Below are 22,142 nucleotides of genomic sequence, written 5' to 3'. Positions count from 1 at the left end.
TTATCACTACTAAATTCAAAAAATTTAACATTTGAAACATTTTTTTATTGTTATTATTATTATTCGGGGCCAAAGCGTTACCTTAGGAGGCCTTAGCCCAAAAAGAAAAGGCCTATCTTGGAGTCTGATGAGTGAAAAAAGAAGTGGAATAAACCCCAAAATGGAGGAGAGAGAAAGAGGCTAATAGAGACATTAAAGCTTTACATTCACAATGTTGAACTCCCATTTTAGGAAGGATTGAGTTAAGTTGCAAACAGTATTGATTAGACTACACAACACTAGTGTACGATAACTACTTACAGTGAAGTCGCAGGTGGTACATGGCAGTGATCGATAGGATCACAAATTGAATATATACATTGATGACCCTTATCGCCAACAAATTAAAAGAGTCATACACACATTCATAATTATGACTTCTAACGGAATTTTATTTGATTATATATTTTTACTGTGTTCGGTTGATGACCTACTGCAACTTAATAACCCCTATCTACTCGCCAATTTAAACATTCAAATCTTTATAATAAATAATCTGTTCATATATGGTGCAACAGCATCATTTAGTGTTTCCCATATAACTCGTCAGTTGTTTAACATAAGTTATCTTGACTATTGTTATAAGCTAGAAATGGTTTTATTCATCTATACTATGGGTGTGCCATTTGATGCTCATAATAACCGGGGGATATTCGTCATTTGATTTAGTTAAATTCAACAAGCATATAATATATATATATATATATATATATATATATATATAATTAATTAGACAAAACTTGAAATGAAATAGATCTTGCATATTGACAAAGAGTTTTGTGGAATTAAAGGTGCAATTTTTCTGACTTTAGTCTCCAATTTTGGCGGCTCCAATATTTTTGGTTAGGAAGAGGCCATAATTTAAATTTTGGAAAAATATCAAGACTATCCCTCGTGTTTAATCGAAATGCGAGATTTATCCCCTCTATTTCTAGAAATATCATACATATCCCTTCAGTTTAATATAAATGACATATACCTCCCCTAACAAAATGTTATATTACAAATATCACCCTTTTCGTTTATTTTTTACAAAAAAATAATTTGAACTCCCCAAAATACCCTTAATAGAATAAATATTTATTTAATATTTTATTAAAAAATAAATAAAAATCTCTCTTTATAAAAAAAATCCTTAACTTTTTATAAAGAAATTTTTTAATTTAATTTTTTTGTATGTAGAATAGAAAATAAAAAATTATTTCATTAAGGGTATTTTAGGGAGTTCAAATTATTTTTTTGTAAAAAATAAACGAAAAGGGTGATATTTGTAATATAATATTTTTTTAGGGGATGAATATGTCATTTATATTAAACTGAAGGGATATGTCTGATATTTCTAGAAATAGAGGGGATAAATCTCGCATTTTGATTAAACACGAGGGATACTCTTGATATTTTCCCTTAAATTTTTAGCGGATATTGTTAGGGGTTTTTTTTTTTTTTTTTGGAATGTATGTACAAAATCATACAATTTCAGGCTAATTTTGTAAAAGATAAATAAGGGGTTAAAAAAATCAAATTTAAAATACTTTGCTTTCAATTATCTCAAATTTTTTAGTCTGCCGAGTTAAATAGGTGAACTCATGCAAGAAAGCGGCGGTTCAGCAAAATAAAATGAATCTTTCACATTAAAGTAAGATAAAATTTGTAATTTGTGCTCGATGAAGGTACATTATATATTATATATATAATAATAAAAAACTTTTCTTTTCAATATTGTTGGCTTTTATATGAATTAATATTAATATTATGAATTGGTATTACAAGCTGCTGTTTTTTTGTTCAGATCCAATGGATTGTACTTTTTCTCAATGGATAATTATGATTTAAACTTTATGGTAGCTCACTTGTATCTTATTGTGCATATATTAGAATAGAACTTAGAAAGGGTGTGAGAAAAGGAGAGAGACACACCCATATTTTGACATGATATCATTATTATCCTTCAAACAAAAGAGAATTTAGCGCATTTACTAACTTTTAAAGACCACCTAAATTTGACAGATTCCATAAACCAATCCACAATTAAAATCTGCAGTTAGAATTCAAATATTTATCTCCACTTCTTATATCGTCATTTATTCGAATCATGACACATCGGATGCCACGTCGTCGTTTTGAAGTTTCTACACGGTGATATTCATTATTACCCATCCATCTATATGTATATTTAAAATCTTTGTGTACGCCGTCTTTCTTATTTCCTAATCCACCCATATTATTCCGTTTCTTGTTGTTGCCAAATTTGTCCATTTGTCGAACACATGAAATGCTTTACCAATATCACCAACCAAAATGCCATGACAAGTACGTCCCATAATCTCTTTCATAACTATTTGATTTACTTCTTTCGTAGTACTTGAATCAAACCCTTTTTTTTTAAATTAACTAAAACACCGTCACGTACGTATGTGACATTAAATAATAATAATATATATACGCGAATACTCTCTATTCTCTCTGTCGAAGTCGAAAGAAAAAAAAAAAAAAAAAAAACCAACCCAAACAACTTTTCTCCAAAGCTCGCAGATGAACCAAAACCCTGATTCTGACCAACAGTCCTTTTCTTCTTCGAGAATATGATCATGATAACTCCTCAGATTATTACCGTCGTTCTCTTCCTTCCAACCCTTCTCTCTCTTCTTCTCTTCGTCTCTCCAATCGCATCAGCTTCTTCACCGCCATCCTCATCTTCGTTCGATCAAGAACAAGCCAAAGCGATCACAGCCGTTAGCCAAACGAGCTCCGACGATGATCATCACGATCATGTCGACGTGCCAGCCCTGCGATACGAGCAGTTCTACATCAAGAACACGACGCCGCTTCTCTTGCGAGCGCCGATGAGATCGCTGACCGGAATAATCGAGGGCTCGGAGATGCCGAAGAAGACGGCGATGAACAGAAAGAAGATCAAGATCAAGATCAAGAACTCATCGAGCTCGCCGTCCACGTCGAACGCGAGGGCTAATTTCTCGGCGATGCTTCCGAAGGGCTTTGTTCCTCCTTCCGGCTCGTCGCCTTGCCACAACGGAAATCCGAATTCCGTCGTGTTTTTTTGCTCGAAAGCTAAGCCTTAAGAAGCTATTATGGCGACCTATAACAGTTTATTTGAAGTTATGAGGGGTTTAACAGTTTTTTTTTTTTTTTGTTTGGTTGGTGTTTTGTAGTTTTATTTATTATGGTGATATATGGTAGCTAATTTTGGTAGTGTAGTACGTTTAATAGTCCTATCTAGTTTTGGGGGTCATATTTATGTTCTTTTGAGTTGTAACAATTATACTGGATGGAACTTTTCCAAAGAAAATAGAAAACTTTGGGAAAAAATCATAGTCCAATTGATTTCTCCATATGTAGATCTTCTTCTTTCTTCTTAATTGTATGTTTTTAAATGTATATTTATCCATAGTTATTGGCTCATTTCCTCTCTGGCTATCATTTGACTATTGGTTTTAATTAGCAACGAAGGTTTTTGCAAAAAAAAAAAAAAAAAAAAAATTATATGGTAGTTGCTAATATATCTAACTGTAAAATTGATTTTAATCAAAGACGATATATGTTTGAAATTAATTTCTCATCATTTTTTGCAGCTAAATTTGGAGATCACCGTAACCAAATTATTTGTGGCTAAACACATTTCACTTCTAAGATTTAGCAACCAAGAAACTGGAAGGCAAATTGTTTTCAAGAAGCCAAAGAAGTTGGTTGCAAACAACCAAATACCTACCAAAAATTATAGTTGAAAGTTGCAGCATATATTTTGAAAAAAAAAAAAAAAAAATTAACAACTTAACTTTTGGGAAAAAAAAAGAGGCCTTATTTGCGTAGTGATAGGCTGATAGCATATGTCTGGTATTGAAGTATTTATTTTTAGGAAGGAGAGTTACCCGAATATTTATTTTTATATAAAATTTATAGATATGATGTTTTTAAAGTTCAACATTTCTTAGATAGTGAGTGTTTTAAATCCTTTGAAGTATAAACAAACATTATCATTATAAATGAAAATTCAAACTAGTAAAATAGATCAAAATATACCCAAAAAAAAGTCTACAATTAGCGTTTATATATTTTCAAGCACAAACCTTCAGACGCGACATTATCAGTCACGTCTATTTGATAAATAGCCGCAATTTTTGGGCTTTAGACGTGACTTTTATCGCGTCTAAAACTCTTTTTGTATTAATATAAGCATGAATGAAAATTATTGTTTACTAGATGTTATTTTTCAAGATAAAAACTATAAATGCTCTAATTAGGAGATGAAATTTGAAATGCAATTTCAACAGGTATACCTATATTCAAGAGTTTGGGCTATATATTACTCAAATTCCGACCATCATTTAGGATAAGTGGTAATTGCCTATTGTACCAACGTAGCATTTTTTTTTACTTTATCTGGCGAAAATAATATTTTTTAAAGCTGTAAAACACTAAAAAAAAATTATATATTTTTTATTTGTTTATTATTTTGAGCTCTATTTAAATTTATTTACTGTGCATAATTTAATCTTTTAAAGATTTAAAATAGCTATTATTTAAAAAATAATATTACTCTTAAAAAACGTTATTTTTACAATTTCCTCTTTTATAACATTCACTTCAGCCGAAGTGTCATTATTCATAAAGGCTAATAAATATGTCGTTTCTTATTTTGCCGCTAAATTGTACCCAAACAAAACGTCGCAACGGGACAGTTGAACAAAAAGCGCCCATAAAACACGAAATGTCTCTGAGACAATTCGTCAAACACCTGGCGCGCAAAAAGTCTCCCTCCCTTAGAACCTACGCTCGAACGCTCTGGTGTTCCCTCTCGCCGCCGCAGAACCACCATGAATCCCGGCCACCTGAGGCAACCGCGACGACTAGCCAGTACCAGGACAATGACCCGTACGCTCTGATGAAAGAAGACCCTGTCGATATATGCTCGTCCATGTGGGTCAAAGCCTTCTCTTCTTCCCGGACCACAGGTCCGGCGCCGAACCTCAAGGGCTTTCTCGCGAAGTTCGACCTATGGGTCTTGGCCTACCAGAGGACGGTCGCTTACGTCACCGGCGCGTTCCCTCGACGCACCGCCATCGACTCCCAGGTCCTCAACGACCTCCTCTCCCTCAGGAACGCCGTCGTCCACGGCCGATTCTCGTGGAACGACAAGATCGACCAGCTCATCCGCAGCCCAAACGACAAGTCGTCCTCGAAGCCGCTCTCGAACACGAAGCTCCGGGCCCTGATCGCCTCCGACGAGCCCTGCTTCCAGGACAGGGTGGTTCAGGAGGTCCTGCTCATGATTCTCGAGCCCGTCTTCGAGGCCCGATTCTCGCCCAAGTCCCACGGCTTCCGACCGAACCGGAACGCCCACACTGTCATCAGGACTATCCGGAGCAACTTCGCAGGGTACCTATGGTTCCTGAGAGGCGATCTGACGGAGATCTTCGAGAGTTTGGATATTGACGTGGCGATGAACTGCCTCGAGAAGACCATCAAGGACAGAAAGATCACAAAGCTCGTGAAGTCCGCTCTGAAATCTCCGCTCCGCGGCCGGTTCCGCGTCGAACGCGACCCCGAGCCGCCGTCGCCGAGCAAGAAGAAGAGAGGCTCCACGAAGAAGCGGATCCTGAACTACGACGACCCGAAACCCGACCCGTTCTGGCTCCGAACGTTCTTCGGATTCTCCCCGGAAGAGGCTTCCAAGGTCCCGCTCTACGGCTGCCTCGGGATCCTCAGCCCGCTGCTCGCCAACGTGTGCCTCGACGAGCTCGACAAGTTCGTCGAGCAAAAAGCCGCCGAGTTCTACAGGCCGGGGCCGACCCCCGACAACAAGTCCCACAACCCGTCGTGGCCGGAGTTCGTCCCGTGCGGCCCCGGGAACGAGGACAAGACCCGGCCGAGGAAGATGGACTACCTCCGGTTCGGGGCCCACTTCCTGATCGGGGTGCGGGGCGCGAGGAGGGACGCGGTGGACCTCCGGAAGAAGATCGCGGAGTTCTGCCTGGCTCGGCTCGGGGCTCGGCTCGACAACTCTCGGGTGGAGATCGAGCACGTGGCGAGGGGCGTGGAGTTTCTGGACCACGTGATATCGCGGCGGGTGGTGCGGCCGACGCTGCGGTACACGTCGAGCGGGGGCGGGGTGGTGAGCGAGAAGGGGGTGGGGACGCTGCTGTCGGTCACGGCCAGCCTCGAGCGATGCATCGGGCACTTCAGGGAGATGCGGTTCCTGGAAGGGGAACGCGACCCCGACCCGCTGCCCTGCACCGCCATGATGTACTCCGGCCAGGCCCACACCAACGCGCAGATGAACCGCTTCCTCGAGACCATGGCCGACTGGTTCCGCTACGCTGATAACCGCAAGAAAGTCGTCGGATTCTGCGCTTACGTCGTCCGAAGCTCCCTCGCCAAGCTCTACGCTGCAAGGTACTTTGTCTTTTTGTCTTGGCTCGATTCGCACTTTGTTTCTGGTTTACGGTTTTGTTTGACAACATTGTTACAATATCTCACCAATCCCGAAAAGGCTGTTTGGCATAGCTTTGCTTTTAAAAACAGTGTTTTCAGATTCAGTTTTTGAATTAAAAAAAAAAACGGCTTTTACCAAAAACTGTGAAAATCTTGCTTTTCAATTTTCTTCTAGATTTTGTAAAAATACTTTTCAACTTTTACTAAAAACTGTTTTTAACAAACACTCTTTAAAACGGTTGAACTTAAAAAAAAAAAAACAAATGGCAGTGAGACGAGTAGCTCGTGACCTTGTCAATATAGTCAAGTCTTAGATATATTAACAATGTAGTGTGTATAACAGGTACAGGCTGAAATCGCGGGCAAAGGTGTACGGGATCGCGTCGCGCGATCTGAGCCGTCCGTTGATCGAGAAGACCAACAACTCAGCGCCGGAGTACTCGGACCTGATCAGGATGGGTCTCGTGGACGCGATCGAGGGCGTGCGATTCTCACACATGTCGCTGATCCCATCGTGCGACTACGCGCCGTTCCCGAGGGACTGGGCGCCGGACCACGAGAGGCTGCTGAGAGAGTACATCAGGCTCGACACCCCCAAGAACTTCTGCGACCTCCACATCGCGATCAGGAAGAAGAAAGGTCTGAGCTTGCCTCAGGAGGAAATGTCTGAGACCGTCTGGGAGTTCAAGACGCTGGGCGTGAAGCATCGAATCCGACGCCTCGAAGAAGACGAGGCCAAGGACAGAGAAACTTGTGCCGGTACTGCAACTTTTTGACTTTGGTGGCTGTGGAGCTCAAGAGCTTTTCAAATGACGCATGAAGAGAAGACTGTTGGAGATTCTATCACTGTTCTCGGCGGTGGCTTCTTCTTCTTCTTCTTCTTCTTCTTCTGAGTGAATGGGCTGTCGGACAAGTTTGAATAGAAGGAAACATGGGTAGCGACTTCCTTTGGGGAAGAATGAGCTTGAACAGAGCAGATTGAGAGCAGTTATTCTTGTAATGTACTTTTAATATCAATTGGTCAAAATTCATTCTTTCAGATATGAATATGATATAGAAAGATTCTCTGGTTCACATTGTCTCCAAGATTGTGTACAGAAACAGAGGTGTTGAATTATGAGCTTATCTTATTATTATCACGTCGGTTTTCGGCCTTTGCAGTGATGATGATGAATGATGATCTTGATCTGTATAGTGTAAAAAAGTGGAAACCTCTTACTGATTATGATAATAATACTTGTTCTTTGATTGTTTCATTTATGCAAGTTTTCTTATTTTTGAAACATTTAGAATAATAAAATAAAGAAAAAAAAGGGAAACTTCATTTTTTATAAGCTTTTGTATATACTTCAGTTTTTTTTAATATAAATTTTATTTATTTTATTTTATGAATACGGGATTTGACATTGGAAAGATCTAAAATAACGACAAATCAAATTCTAAAGAAGTAACATAAATAAAACCAACATCTAAAATAACGACAAAACAACCGACAGAAAGACATCTAAATTATCGACAAAACGACATCTAAAGAAGTGGTAGAAAAACGACATCTAAAATAACGACGAAACGACATCTTAAGAAGTGACAGACAAAACAACATCTAAAATAACCACAAAACGACATCTTAAAAAGTGACAGAAAAACGACATCTAAAATTACGATAAAACGACATCTAAAGAAGTGACAGAAAAACGCCTTCTAAAATAACGACAAAACGACATCTAAAGAAGTAACAGAAAAACAACATCTACAATAACGACAAAGCGACAAAACGACATCTAAAGAAGTAAGGAAAAAACGACATCTAGAATAACGACAAAGCGACAAACGACATCTAAAGAAGTGACAGCAAAATGACATCTAAAATAATGACAATACGACATCTAAAGAAGTGACAGAAAAACGACATATAAAATTGTGAATAAAATTATATAGAAAGAAACTGTGTGTGACGTAGAGATAGGAAAACGAAGATCTATCATCTATGGTGTGGTGTGTTTGCCTAAGTGTCATTCCAACTTCTTTGCCGTCGGACAAGTTTGAATTGAATTGAACACGGGAATGTTTGGTTTCCACATTAGTGAAGTCGGACCATCAAGGCAGAGACTTCCTTCGGCTAAGAATGAGCTTGAACAGAGCAGACTAAGAGCAAATACTCTTGTAAATTAGTCTAAATTCATTGTATCAGATCTGATATAGATTCTGTCTTCATGTTCATTCAAGATTCTCTGTTTCACATTGCACCAAGATTTATGTAAGTATACGTATTGTTTTGTTTATACGGAACAAATTTCTGTAACTTTAAAGTTAAATTAACACTAATCATTATAAGTCCTCAAAATTAGCATACCAGTCATTCACTGCTACTGGTTTATTTTCTTCAACCCTCATATTTTTTTATTTTTTAAGGATCAACTTTGTCACTAGTTCTTGTATAATTGTATTACTAGAGGACACTCATTTCTTTCCATATTTTTAACCCGCCAACAGAATTTACAAAATATAATAAATAATAATAAAAAAAACTGATTATGATGATAATACTTGTTCTTTGATTGTTTCATTTGTGTGAGTTTTCTTATTTTTGGAACATTTAGAATAATAAAATAAAGAAGAAGAAAAAGAAAAAAAAAATTATCTTTTGTATATACTTCATTTTTAAAATAAGAACTTATTTTATGAATACGGGATTTGACATTGGAAAGATCTAAAATAAAGACAAAACAAAATCTAAAGAAGCGACAGAAAAACGACGTCTAAAATAATGACAAACCAACATCTAACGAAGTGACAGAAAGACAATAAATTATCGACAAAACGACATCTAAAGAAGTGACAGAAAAACGACATCTAAAATAACGACGAAACGACATCTTAAGGAGTGACAGACAAAACGACATCTAAAATAACCACAAAACGACATCTTAAAAAGTGAGGAAAATGTCATCTAAAATTACGATAAAACGACATCTAAAGAAGTGGCAGATAAACGCCAACTAAAATGACGACAAAACGACATCTAAAGAAGTAACAGAAAAACGCCTTCTAAAATAACGACAAAACGACATGAAGTAACAAAAAACGACATCTACAATAATGACAAAGCGACAAAACGACATCCAAAGAAGTGACAGCAAAATGACATCTAAAATAATGACAATATGACATCTAAAGAAGTGACAGAAAAACATAAAATTGTAAATAAAAATATATAGAAAGAAACTGTGTGTGCTTAGAGATAGGAAAACGAAGATCTATGGTGTGGTGTGTTTGCCTAACTGTCATTCCAACTTCTTTGCCGTCGGACAAGTTTGAAATGAATGGAACACGGGAATGTTTGGTTTCCACATAGTGAAGTCGGACAATAAAGGCAGAGACTTCCTTCGGCTAAGAATGAACTTGAACAGAGTAGACTAAGAGCAATTACTCTTGTAAATTAGTCAAAATTCAGTATCAGATCTGATATAGATTCTCTGTCTTCATGTTCGTTGGAGATTCTCTGTTTCACATTGTAACCAAGATTTTATGTACGTATACGTATTGTTTTGTTTATACGGAACAAATTTCTGTAAGTTTAAAGTTAAATTAACACTAATCATTATAAGTCCTCAAAATTAGCCTACCAGTCATTCACTGCTACTGGTTTATTTTCTTCAACCCTCATATTATTTTTTTTATGGATCAACTTCGTCACTAGTTCTTGTATAATTGTATAACTAGAGGACACTCATTTCTTTCCATATTTTTACCCCGCCAACAGAATTTACAAAATATAATAAATAAATAAATAAAAAACTGTAGTACTAAAACCTCCTTTCAGTCATGGGATTGGGAATTTCACCCCACATCTCCAAGAGATAGTCGTAGCAGCTACTATTTACATACATTAAGTTTGGGCTTACCATTTTTGTCCTTTTTCTTTTTCTTGCTATGGACCCACTCATATTATTTGGAGGCTTCTTCAGGTTATGCCGGTATTCCATGGCGATTTGCTCAAACACTTGGACCTCAAACATGTTGACCTTCAATTTCGGTCTCATAAAATCTCTCACAAACGCAAACGCTAGTTGGTCTCTTGGGTTGAAACCTTCCAATTCGTTGAACAACAGGCACGAGAACAGATTGCTCTCCACGTCATGCTTTCTGAATATAAGAGCACTATCCGGTACATCTACCCAAAGACAAAAATAAAAATAAAAATACAAATATCAATGCAACTAGTTGTGTTGATTGATGAACAGGTGAAAAAAAATGTGATGAAGTAAGATATCGGCGGCTAAAATAGTATCCTTATCACAGCCAAAAGGCGTGTAATATATAAATACGATACATCAAAAGTCTATTCTTTATAAAAGGAGAAGGTATATAGACATAGATTAGGCTTCTATGTCCGCATGAAGAGCTCACGTACACCATTAAATAATAACATAAACATTTATATTAAGCCCGCCACGTTGCGTGGAATTAATAAATATCAAATTTAAAGATTTTGACAGATCTTAGAATAGTTATAATCAATTATAAAATAAAAAATAAAAAAAAAAAAAAATGAATATTTCATGCACTATATCACCATCCAATGTCCGTGAAAATTACATATGTAGTACTATGGCCTCTTTATATCTTCCATAAACTGGTTTTTTTTTTTATTTGTTTCTAATTTTCATAAGAACACTACAAGGAAGTTCTCAAATGCTACGGATCCCATTAAAAAAAAAGATAAATTTATTATGGAAATTGAACTACCGGTTCAACTACTTCATTTTCAAATTTTCATTTTACCATATGTGAGTCGTGATCACGTTAACATTTATATTTTTTTAATATATTTATTGGACATCAGTAAATCATCACGCATAGCAACAATTGTGAAGTGCAAGCTTAGCTTCCTTTCATTATTTGGTTGGCAAAGCTTACCTTTAAAAGAGCACTCTACCAAGCATACTTTTTGTCTTATAGCTCAAAACTTTATAGATATAAACAATTTCCTAACTTAAAGATACGTATACATGATCAATCACTACCACTCATTAATGGAACCATGATCTTCTCAGCTACCTTTTAGCCTAAAACACCATCTTTCAATATTGGAATTCATATCACTAATTACATATCTTAGAGAACTCAACCTAACTTATCTTGTACTCCAAAATAAAACAATAAAACTATTTAAAATAATAGTGTAGGTATTAGGTAATCACGTCGTATCTTCTCTTCACCATATAAGCCATTTACCGTTAATTTTCACAAGTGAAAGCATTGACTTTAACAAGTTGCTGAATAATAAAGTAAAAATTTAGAGTAAAACGTTATTATTAAGAGTTCTCAATAGTCATCGACTTTAGATTTACAAATACTCAAAGTTTATCTAATATTAATATAATAGTTAAAATTTACTAAAATATACAATTACGAGGTGTCAATTATCTTTTTAACGCTGTCAATATTTTTTTTTGTAATCGTGGTATAACCTGCTCATGTACTGAGGTTTAATTATCTTATTGACTTGATGCCAAAACAAATTTGAAAAACTATTTTGCTAATCAATTTAATTTCAAACGGATATATTTTTTTTCAATAATTAATTACCTGAGGTATATGGAAGCTTTTTATTACTCCATGGCTTCAGTCCAAACTCACAGTAAGTCTCGATTTGCCTTCTCAGCCCATCAAAGTCCCACCATTTATTCCACCTCGCAGTCGCCGAGGCTTCTTCCATCGTGTGCACGAAAACCGGGTGTCTCGATATCGCCACGTCAGCGTTCTCCGAAACAAGGAGCGAGTGAACCAGCAGAAGCGGATCGACCGTCAAACTCAGCTTGGCGTCGATCCAGACGCTGAACTTTGCGTTTGGAAAAAGCCTGTGGACCAAGAACTTTGGTATAACGCCGTTCATGGCCGGGTTTTCGTACAGACCGTTTTTGCTCGAGACCTCGACGATCTTCCACGCGCCGATGATATAATCGCCGGATTTCGGTCGGCGCAGCGTCTCGTGGCGATCTAGGGCTTTGAGTGTGACGTCATCCAAGAACATGAAGAAGCATACGCTTTGGAGAGTCTTGGGTCCCAAGTTTCTTGGTTGGCGTATTTTATCGTGGTCGTTGAAGATCGCCGAGACCACAACCACTCCTATACACTTATCCATGGCGATTCGATCTGATAAATGAAAAATAACGTGTCAGATCAAATCCATGCAAACCCCACGTAAAGAATTACATTCTTGAAGCAAAAAGACCAAAAAAAAAAACGAACCTGAATCACTGATCGGAAAATCCTTGAAAAATCCGCAAGGAACTTCTGACGCGTCGTTGTCGTGACGAAAATACGAAAACCTCTCTCCAGCGCTGAAATTCCCACCGAAAGAATGGGCATTTCCTTTCATGTATTTCAAACCATCAGAAGAAGAGGCTTTACACAGATCGTCAATCTCTTTCACGGCCGTCGAGTAATCTGGAACGAAAACGATCCCATCGTTAAAACCCCTACGAAGAAAAAATAAAAGGGAATGAAATTGTGTGTTTCACTATCGATCGATCCACCTGAGAAGAAAACAGGGGACGAGCAATTGGAGCGAAGAGTTTGGAGGGCGTATTTGTGTTCTCCGTAAGAAGCAGGGTATGAGAATAGAGGGTTTTGGGTTTGGATTTGGGTTTGGTCGGAATGTGAAGATCGGAAGAGACATTTGGGTTTAGAGAAAAGAGACGTGTAGTGAGCGAGGAAAAGCGAGGTCGAGAGGTAGAGAAGAGAGAAACAGAGGAGCTTCGATTGAGAGAACAGAGGAGCTCTTGGTGTTTTCCACGTCGCTTTTCCCATGAAGAATTAGTACAGGAACTAAATCATCGACCCACTATTGATTTCTTTGTTTTTGCCATTTGAGTTTTTGGAGTCAGAAGAAATTATTCTAATCTAATCTAATTATTAATACGTGTTGTGATCTTTGCTATACCCTTCTTTATATGGCTTCTTTCCAATCTCGTTGTGCCTTTTTTGGGTTTGCATGCTTTTCTCGCTTCACCCGGTGGCAGAGGAGTAAATATGTTGAAGCGAATTCCATGATGATAGGTTGTTAGCGGCCAAGTCCACAACCATATCCATGTTTGTTCTTATTATTGATTTAATTTAATATGTGTTCTTGTGCCAACATTTCATTAAAAATATGCACCTGAGCAATAAATGTATGGAGGAATGCCAGGTGATGAAATTGGAACTAAATTAATGTCTTGATCATGCCAAACGGTCCATTTTGTTTAGTGAACGTGACTGACAACTTCGCACGACTAAATGAAGGTTACTTCTAAATAAAAATACGATTAAATGATATGGTTTCTTTTGAAACTTAATATAAAAATAGCTTAGCTTAAAGATCTTTACAAAAAAAAAAAAAAAAAAAAAAGTTAGTGTTTTTTAAGTTGTGATTATTTAATTTTTTATGTTTATAATCTAAAAAAAAAAATAGTTTCACATTTAAACTTCTATTTAACTTTTTATTATTATTCACCGTTTCATTTATAAGAAAAATAATCTCAAATGATTTTTTTTTAACAATTTGAAAAAAACAACATTTTTCTAAAGAATTTTAAAAAAATCACTATAATAGAAATGTTACACTTTAAAACACTATTCCTATAATTTTATCAATGAAAATAAATTAAAGTGAGGGAGGCGCACTAATTTTTCATTTTTAAAAAAAATTATGGGTTAATCAAGGCTAGTTGATTTTTATCCAAAACTAATATAAAACCTTAAACTAAGTCTGTAAGTTATACAAGGTTGATCGTTTTTAAGAGTAATTTTAACAAAAATTGTGATATTAAAATTGAAAGAGATTAATAGAAGTTACATCTAAACTTAAATGCAACGTATATTATATTCTAGCTCTACCGTTGGGTGAGCGCATAATTGTACGAAAGATGATACAATTCTTAAAGGGTCCATTAGGGAAATAGTCAATTTCAATGTTTGACATTGTTAAATAGTCAACGTTTTGTAAGTTTTAGGTAAGTAGTCATTTCCAGACGTAAATCTTGGATAAATAGTTATTTTCATATACCAAACGTTGGTTTACCTAAGATTTACGTATGAAGTGGCGCTATTTATCTAAAATTTATCAAACGCTGGTTATTTAACAATATTAAACGTTTAAGTTGACTATTTTTCTAATTTTTTTTATTCTTAAATGCAAAGCGCCAAGAAAGCATACATGTTTAAGCCACTAGAAGGATCGACCTTAACTATGACAAAAATTTTACAGAGAAAAAAAATCATTGTAGAAGAATTCTGCAACAGTTCCGCAACGTTGAAGAAGATTCTACAACGGTATAGAAATAGGAGGATCCTTCATCAAGGTATCCGGCCAAGTAAATCGCGGCTCAACAAGTTTGCTTGAGAGTCATCATCCTTCCTCTAACCTAATATGTTTTATTGTATGATTCGTTATTACTTTTCTTGGTTATTATCGATAAGGCACCTTAACTAATCATTATTGCAGGATCTACCATATCTCAAAAATCAACTAAAGGTGTCCGGAACTCATCTTCCTTATTATTACTTTCGGGCGACAAAATAAATACTACTAAAGCATAAGGTTATAAGGTTAAGATATTGTTTCGAAAAATTCAAATAAAGCAAAAATGTGTGAAATGTAAAGAGTAATCTAATAAAACTAGAGAAATTGCTCAAACTACCACCTTCTCACTAACTTTTTCCAATAATCCACCAAAACATAATTTTGGCCAAAAATACAAGTTGATTCATTGTGAAAAACCAATTTTACCCTTCACTTGAAATTTTCGTTCAATCTCACACCTACCTCTCCAAACTAATTAATAACATCATTTAATACCATTTTATTATATCTATAATTAATAACCTCATTTATTATCATTTGTTCATTTATCATTTAATATAACTTGTTCACATCATCTCTCTCTCGTCATTCTCTCTGCATCTAAGGAAAAAAAAAAGAAAAAAAAAACCTCAAAACCAAAAGAGAACCAAAACCCTAGATTTGAGCTCACCCAATCCTTACCAAAGTTGAGCTGACCCAAACCCTTGGATTTGAGCTCCGACACGCTCAAGGAAGCACGACCAAAGCTCATAGATCCGGTCACGACGAAGAACGTAGCTCCGACCAAGCACGTAGCTCCGATCCTCGTCCAAGGTTAGTTTTTTTTTTTCAAACTTTTCCTTGGGTTTTGGGTATGTTTATTATGGGTGTGTTTGAGATTGGCCAAAAAAATGAGACTCTTTTTGTTCTGGGCAATTTTTATTGTTTTTAGGCGAAGTTCATCAGTTGTTGACATCAGATGTCAACAGTTGACGCTACTGTTGACATCTGATGTCAACAACTGATGAACTTCGTTGATAGTAATGTCATTGAAGTTCATCAGTTTTAGATATCAACAGTTGACGTCAACTGTTGACGTCAACTATTGACGTCAACTGTTGACATATGATGTAGACTGTTGACGTCAATTGTTGACATCTGATGTCAACTGTTGACGTCAACATTTGACATCTAATGTTAACAATTGACATCAATTATTGACATTGGAAGGCAACTGTTGACATTAGTGCCAACAATTGACGTCTACTGTTGACATTGTTGACATTGGAAGGCAACTGTTGACATTAGACGTCAACAATTGCATATGAGAAATTGTTGCAAATACGTCGCCCTCACCAGTGACATTAGACGTCAAATACATATGAGAAATTGCTCAAAGTTGTGGAATGTAAATTGCATTTTGATTGTGGAATTGAATTTTGATTGTGGAATTTGTGCATTTGAAATTGTGATATGTGTGCATTATGGTATCTTAGGATGAATTGTGGTATGTGTGCATTTGAAATTGTGGAATTGCACACCGATTAAACCTGAAATTGTGTGAATTTATTGTTGAGATGGTCTATAATTGATATCAACTGTTGATTCGAATGTCAACAGTTTATGTCAATTGTTGCTATTTTAAATATTTTTTTTATTATTATTGTTCCCTCCCTGATTTTAGTTCTATTTTTGTGGTTTTCAGGGCTGGAAGAGGTATATTCCAGAAGAGAAGGTTGTGGATTATAACATGTACCGACAAAAGTTCGCAATCTATTTATACCGATACGGGGCGGTGAAGTTAGCGACATATGTTGGATCGAATATGGAGATGGATGACAATTAGGAACAATTTTGTCTTTATGTCTTTTTCTTTTGGTTTGTTCACGTACTCTTTATCTTTTTCCACGCTTGACATTGCATTTCATGATATCCTTTAAACTTGAATTTTAGACAACCTTTTGAATGAATTTTATGGACAGCAATGTCAACAGTTGATGTCTACTGTTGACATTGATGTCAACAGTTGATATCAATGTCAACAATAGACATCAAGTATAGACAAAATAAGAACTCACAGTCTGAACAAAAGATTAATGAATTCAAAAAGAGTCATACACTATAAAGAACTAAGAACTCACAGTTTAAACAAAAGTGTAATGAATTCAAAAAGCGTCATACATTAAAAAGGTGTGGAATTAAAGAAAAGAAGTTTGAAATGCATAAACTAGTCCGAAATCAACAAAAAAAATATATATATATATATATATATATATATATATCCGTGGACAATCGAGTAGCACTACTGCATGTTTGACGATTGTGGCCAAGTACTCCACAACGCGCACACTTGCGCCTCCTAACTTCCAACCCTTGAGAGGGTGTTCTTCTCTTTTTTTGGCCTACCGGCGGCACGCGCTGTGTGTTCCGGCGAACCAACTATGATATTTTCAACCTCTGAGGGAATATCCCGACCAGGTTCAACCCAAGTATCATTGTACTTTAATAATAAATAAATATCTGCCATCACTGCGTACAAAAAAACGAGAAACAAAGGCATAGTTAGTAAATGTTGACTTCATATATTAACAATAGACGTTAATTGTTGACGTCTAATGTCAACAATTTTCTTCCAATGTCAACAGTTGACGTCAACAATTGACTTCAATGTCAACAGTTGATGTCAACTGTTGACTTCAATGTCACCAGTTGATGGCAATTATAGACCATCTCAACAACAAATTCACACAATTTCAGGTTTAATCGGTGTGCAATTCCATAATTTCAAATGCACACATACCACAATTCATCCTAAGATACCATAATGCACACATATCACAATTTCAAATGCACATATTCCACAATCAAAATTCAATTCCACAATCAAAATGCAATTCACATTCCACAACTTTGAGCAATTTCTCATATGTATTTGACGTCTAATGTCATTGGTGAGGGCGGCGTATTTGCAACAATTTCTCATATGCAATTGTTGACGTCTAATGTCAACAGTTGCCTTCCAATATCAACAATGTCAACAGTAGACGTCATTTGTTGGCGCTAATGTCAACAGTTGCCTTCAAATGTCAATAATTAATGTCAATTGTTAACATTAGATGTCAATAGTTAACGTCAACAATTGACATCAACAGTTTACATCAGATGTCAACAGTTGACGTCAATAGTTGACGTCAACAGTTGACGTCAACTGTTAACATCTAAAACTGATGAACTTCGACGACATTACTATCAAGAAGTTCATCAGTTGTTGACATCAGATGTCAACAGTAGCGTCAACTGTTGACATCTGATGTCAACATCTGATGAACTTCGCCTAAAAACAATAAAAATTGCCCAGAACAAAAAGAGTCTCATTTTTTTGGCCAATCTCAAACACACCCATAATAAACATACCCAAAAACCAAGGAAAAGTTTGAAAAAAAAAACTAACCTTGGACGAGGATCGGAGCTACGTGCTTGGTCGGAGCTACGTTCTTCGTCGTGACTGGATCTATGAGCTTTGGTCGTGCTTCCTTGAGTGTGTCGGAGCTCAAATCCAAGGGTTTGGGTCAGCTCAACTTTGGTAAGGATTGGGTGAGCTCAAATCTAGGGTTTTGGTTCTCTTTTGGTTTTGAGGTTTTTTTTTTTCCTTAGATGCAGAGAGAATGACGAGAGAGAGATGAGGTGAACAAGTTATATTAAATGATAAATGAACAAATGATAATAAATGAGGTTATTAATTATAGATATAATAAAATGGTATTAAATGATGTTTTTAATTAGTTTGGAGAGGTAGGCGTGAGATTGAAAGAAAATTTCAAGTGGAGGGTAAAATTGGTTTTTCACAATGAACCAACTTGTATTTTTGGCCAAAATTATGTTTTGGTGGATTATTGGAAAAAGTTAGTGAGAAAGTGGTAGTTTGAGCAATTTCTCATAAAACTATGCAATATAAATTTTATTCTCTTGTGATATTTACTTCTCTTCTTCTATATATCTGAATTGTTAGTAATGTATTACTTTTTATTTTTCTCTTTATATAATAATTGAGAAATCAAGTTCACAATATGATCGCATCAATTAATGCGTAAAGTTTGGGTTTTGTTCCAATCCGCGTTCTTCTTCTTTCTCTTCTCTTTCGCTTTGTTAATATCGTCTTTGAGCATCTTCACGACCTTCTTGAACTCGTCAAAGTTTGTGGCGAGCTTATGGAATTCGTCTCCTCCCAAGCATTCTTCTATGCTTTCTTTCAAGCTAGGCGGGTCATTTAAGTCCTCTCTAATTTCCCTAAATATCTCCCAACTTTTTTTTGCTAGTTCAGGTTTTGGACTCTCTATTGCCAGATATATCACAGCCTATCACATCAATATACAATATTAGCTATGTTTTTTTATTTATTTATCTGAAAATGAAATAAAATAAAACTTGAGAGTGCATGCCTTATAAAGTGGGCGACGAGCATCTGAAATATTTTCTTCTCTCAAACAATTGAAGCTGAAAGCCTCCCGAAATTCACCCTTCAAAATGTATCTATATCATATTTATATCTCAACCGTATATATAAAAATTAGCTTGGTTCAAATGAGAAATTAATAAGTGATTAATTATTTTGTCCATCAGCAAGCATAACTAGCTAGGTTTGTAAGTTTCATACTTATATATGTAACCAGTAAAACTTTATGTCTATCCTCAAAAAGAAAAATATTAGAAATTCCATAAAATAAATTGAACTTTTAGAATGAGTTAAAAAAATTACATTTATATAAATTTCAGCATGCTTGTTAATTGTAAAAGTATTTAAGGGGATCAATTTCTAATTTTTGTAGATATTATAAAAGAGAGACTATTATTCAAATAATTCTAGGTCAAGGACCTAATATAATTTATTTAAAAAATTATTCAGTCGTACCTTGTAAATGAGCATTTCTACAAGTAACATCTCGATCTCATAAACATCGTGCATTCTTTTCTGTTGCTTGGCCCTATTTTTTTCCGCCCGAAGCAGCTCCACCGCTTTATCTTCATTTCCACTCATTTCCATCTTAGCAACAGTCCTCTTCACACCCAAATATTTCATAGATTAAGACATCACTTATCTTTAATATACCCATCACAAGATTGATTTCTTTATTTCGTTTTAATACGAAATTAATAACGCGCACACACACATATCACCTCAGTCTCTTCCTGCTTAGTTTAACTAGCTTTCTAATATTGTCCAAGTTATATATTAATAAGTTCCTTATATTTTCTTGTTTATTTTTGTATCTACGAATTCCCTATATTAATTGTTTGATCATTTAACACATTTAATTTTGGAAAAACATCATTAAACAAAATGACCTACGTACTGACAATATTTTGATTATTATGAGCATCGAGGATGAACATCAAAATTTATTGATTTTCTATGCATAAATATATTTCAAATGAAAAAAACCATGCATTATAGATCAAATGTTTGGTATAGCAAAGCGTATAGCCAAACACCTGTCTTATTCAACTGTTGATGGTTTTTGCAAGTAGGTCACGATGAACAAACAAGGATGAAGCTAGAATTGATTTTGGGGCGGGGGGGGGGACTAAAATAGTTTTTTTTAACAAAAAATTAGTAAAATAATCAATTTAAACGTTTGTGTTTAGCAAAATAGCCAACATTTCGTAAATCTTAGATACATAGTCATTTCATTTTATTTACAAGTGTATTTTTACAAAAATACCCAGAAATAAATTCAATTTTTTTGAGGTATTTATGGATATTTTTGTAAATATACGCTTGTAAATAATCGTGAATAAAAGGTAGTTACTATTAATCTAAGATTTACAAAACGTTGGCTATTTTGTATAAGCAAACGTTAAATTAGCTATATACCTAATGGACTTTTTATTAAATGATGTATAACAATGAAGCATTTTATTTCTTTTTAATAATCCACAATATTTAATAACATTTTGATTGAAAGAGAAAATGATAGGGTATGATCCACAATATATTTACATAGCTTTAGGTTATTTTGCATTCAAATGATAGGGAATTCGCTAAAAATAATGATCTTCTTATTAATAAAGAAATAAGCTTCGAATGATTGTAGCGAGTAGTAAGGAAACAATTGAGGAAGAAGCAAGAGTAATTTAATTTGAAGTGCATATGTCCTTTTACTTTTCTTCAATTGTTTCTCTTGTCCTACTCGCAAAATCTTCTACTTTGAATATTAACACTATCTATAAAATAAAATATTTATGCATTAAAGGCAAAAAATAAAAATAAAAAAAATTGAGGTTTGGATTTGCTATTTAAAACAAATATAAGAGATGATAAAATTTTTCTTACGATAAAGTGTAACATATGAGCAACCACGAAAACCAGGTTGAACTCAGGGGGATTATAGCCCCTCAAAAAAAAAATTTGCATTTTTTATCCACTTTTTATTTTATTTTTACAATTTTTTACTCTTAAAATTTATAAATTAACCTCTACTGAATTTTTTTTACAAATTAGTCCCACTTAAAGTGAAATCCTGGCTTCGTTCCTGCATACGAGGGTATTGTATAAATGTCAAAACTAAAGATTTTTTTTCTTAAATGATATTTTCTCTTTTCTTTTCTCATTGCCCCTATCATATATAAAACAAGAATACTCCACAATCAATATTCCTAAATTCAGAGGAAAAATAGCCATAATGAAAGAATTACCTGAAGGTTGAGAAAATCAAGGTTTTCATCCTGAAAGTGAAGTCTCAATTGACACTCGATTGATTTGAGCTTATGACCGTCGGCTCTGGCTTCTTGATAATCTACCAATCTCTGCAGAGCCAATTTGCCACCGTGAAGGACTCCAAGGGTAACGGACCGCTTTCGAACCCGAGTCTTCTCATCCCTCTTTTTCCAGCCACGACCGTTGATGTAAATGAACGCAAGATAAGCGCCGCCAAGTATCATGAAAGGTATCGTCGTGGCCGCCATTGCACCGTACTTTGTTTTCATTGCGAAATGATTGCTAGGCTCCATGATTTGACAATGAATATTATAATATTTACTACAATAATGTAAGGTCTATAGTATGGAAGAAAAAAATACATCACACATTATGACTTTATCCGTGCCTTCCTTTATGCGCGGAATTTTTTATTATTATTTACTTGCCCTTAACATTCTTCCTGGGGGATATAGAATTTACAGTTTGCATTTGAATATTGTGTTTGGCCCAAATTAGAGGAAGGAATAAATGTGAATTTTATGGGGGTACATATGCTATATAAGTTGGACAAGTTAAAAAAAAAAAAAAAATACGTAGAGCGCAAGGAACACAAATTCCAAGAGTGAT

At 35.3% G+C, this 22,142-nt stretch overlaps 3 protein-coding genes across 3 annotated transcripts; 1 reads left to right on the top strand and 2 right to left on the bottom strand.

The window, feature by feature from the left end:
* Positions 1 to 4,712: 4,712 nt before the first annotated feature.
* Positions 4,713 to 7,750, top strand: NMAT1 (Intron maturase, type II family protein). Its single transcript, XM_089625068.1, has 2 exons — positions 4,713 to 6,450; positions 6,833 to 7,750. Exons 1-2 carry the CDS (start codon positions 4,766 to 4,768, stop codon positions 7,263 to 7,265), a joined length of 2,118 nt encoding a protein of 705 aa, XP_089481194.1. The 5' UTR covers positions 4,713 to 4,765; the 3' UTR covers positions 7,266 to 7,750.
* Positions 7,751 to 10,308: 2,558 nt separating this feature from the next.
* LOC149386404 (transmembrane protein (DUF616)) lies at positions 10,309 to 13,363 on the bottom strand. Its single transcript, XM_089626943.1, is given in 5 exon segments — positions 10,309 to 10,326; positions 10,329 to 10,663; positions 12,082 to 12,648; positions 12,745 to 12,942; positions 13,032 to 13,363. Coding segments are annotated over 5 exon segments (1,392 nt in total). The 5' UTR covers positions 13,306 to 13,363.
* Positions 13,364 to 18,786: 5,423 nt separating this feature from the next.
* Positions 18,787 to 22,018, bottom strand: LOC149386403 (uncharacterized). Its single transcript, XM_089626656.1, has 4 exons — positions 21,512 to 22,018; positions 19,728 to 19,874; positions 19,258 to 19,335; positions 18,787 to 19,173 (listed from the first exon to the last, which is right to left on the bottom strand). Exons 1-4 carry the CDS (start codon positions 21,824 to 21,826, stop codon positions 18,895 to 18,897), a joined length of 819 nt encoding a protein of 272 aa, XP_089482782.1. The 5' UTR covers positions 21,827 to 22,018; the 3' UTR covers positions 18,787 to 18,894.
* Positions 22,019 to 22,142: the final 124 nt, after the last annotated feature.

The sequence above is a fragment of the Urtica dioica genome, chromosome 9, assembly GCF_054948205.1.
Source record: "Urtica dioica subsp. dioica isolate 48M chromosome 9, U.dioica_male_clone48M_v1_H2, whole genome shotgun sequence".
In the NCBI taxonomy this organism is placed as follows: domain Eukaryota; kingdom Viridiplantae; phylum Streptophyta; class Magnoliopsida; order Rosales; family Urticaceae; genus Urtica; species Urtica dioica.
This window is presented reverse-complemented; position numbering and strand designations above follow the sequence as displayed.

Coding starts and splice junctions, on each gene's coding strand:
- NMAT1 (XM_089625068.1), top strand. CDS start 4,766: ATGTCTCTGAGACAATTCGTCAAACACCTGGCGCGCAAAAAGTCTCCC. Junction 6,451..6,832: donor GCCAAGCTCTACGCTGCAAG/GTACTTTGTCTT, acceptor TGTGTATAACAG/GTACAGGCTGAAATCGCGGG.
- LOC149386403 (XM_089626656.1), bottom strand. CDS start 21,826: ATGGAGCCTAGCAATCATTTCGCAATGAAAACAAAGTACGGTGCAATG. Junction 19,875..21,511: donor TTGATTTTCTCAACCTTCAG/GTAATTCTTTCA, acceptor TTGGGTGTGAAG/AGGACTGTTGCTAAGATGGA. Junction 19,174..19,257: donor CTCGTCGCCCACTTTATAAG/GCATGCACTCTC, acceptor TTGATGTGATAG/GCTGTGATATATCTGGCAAT.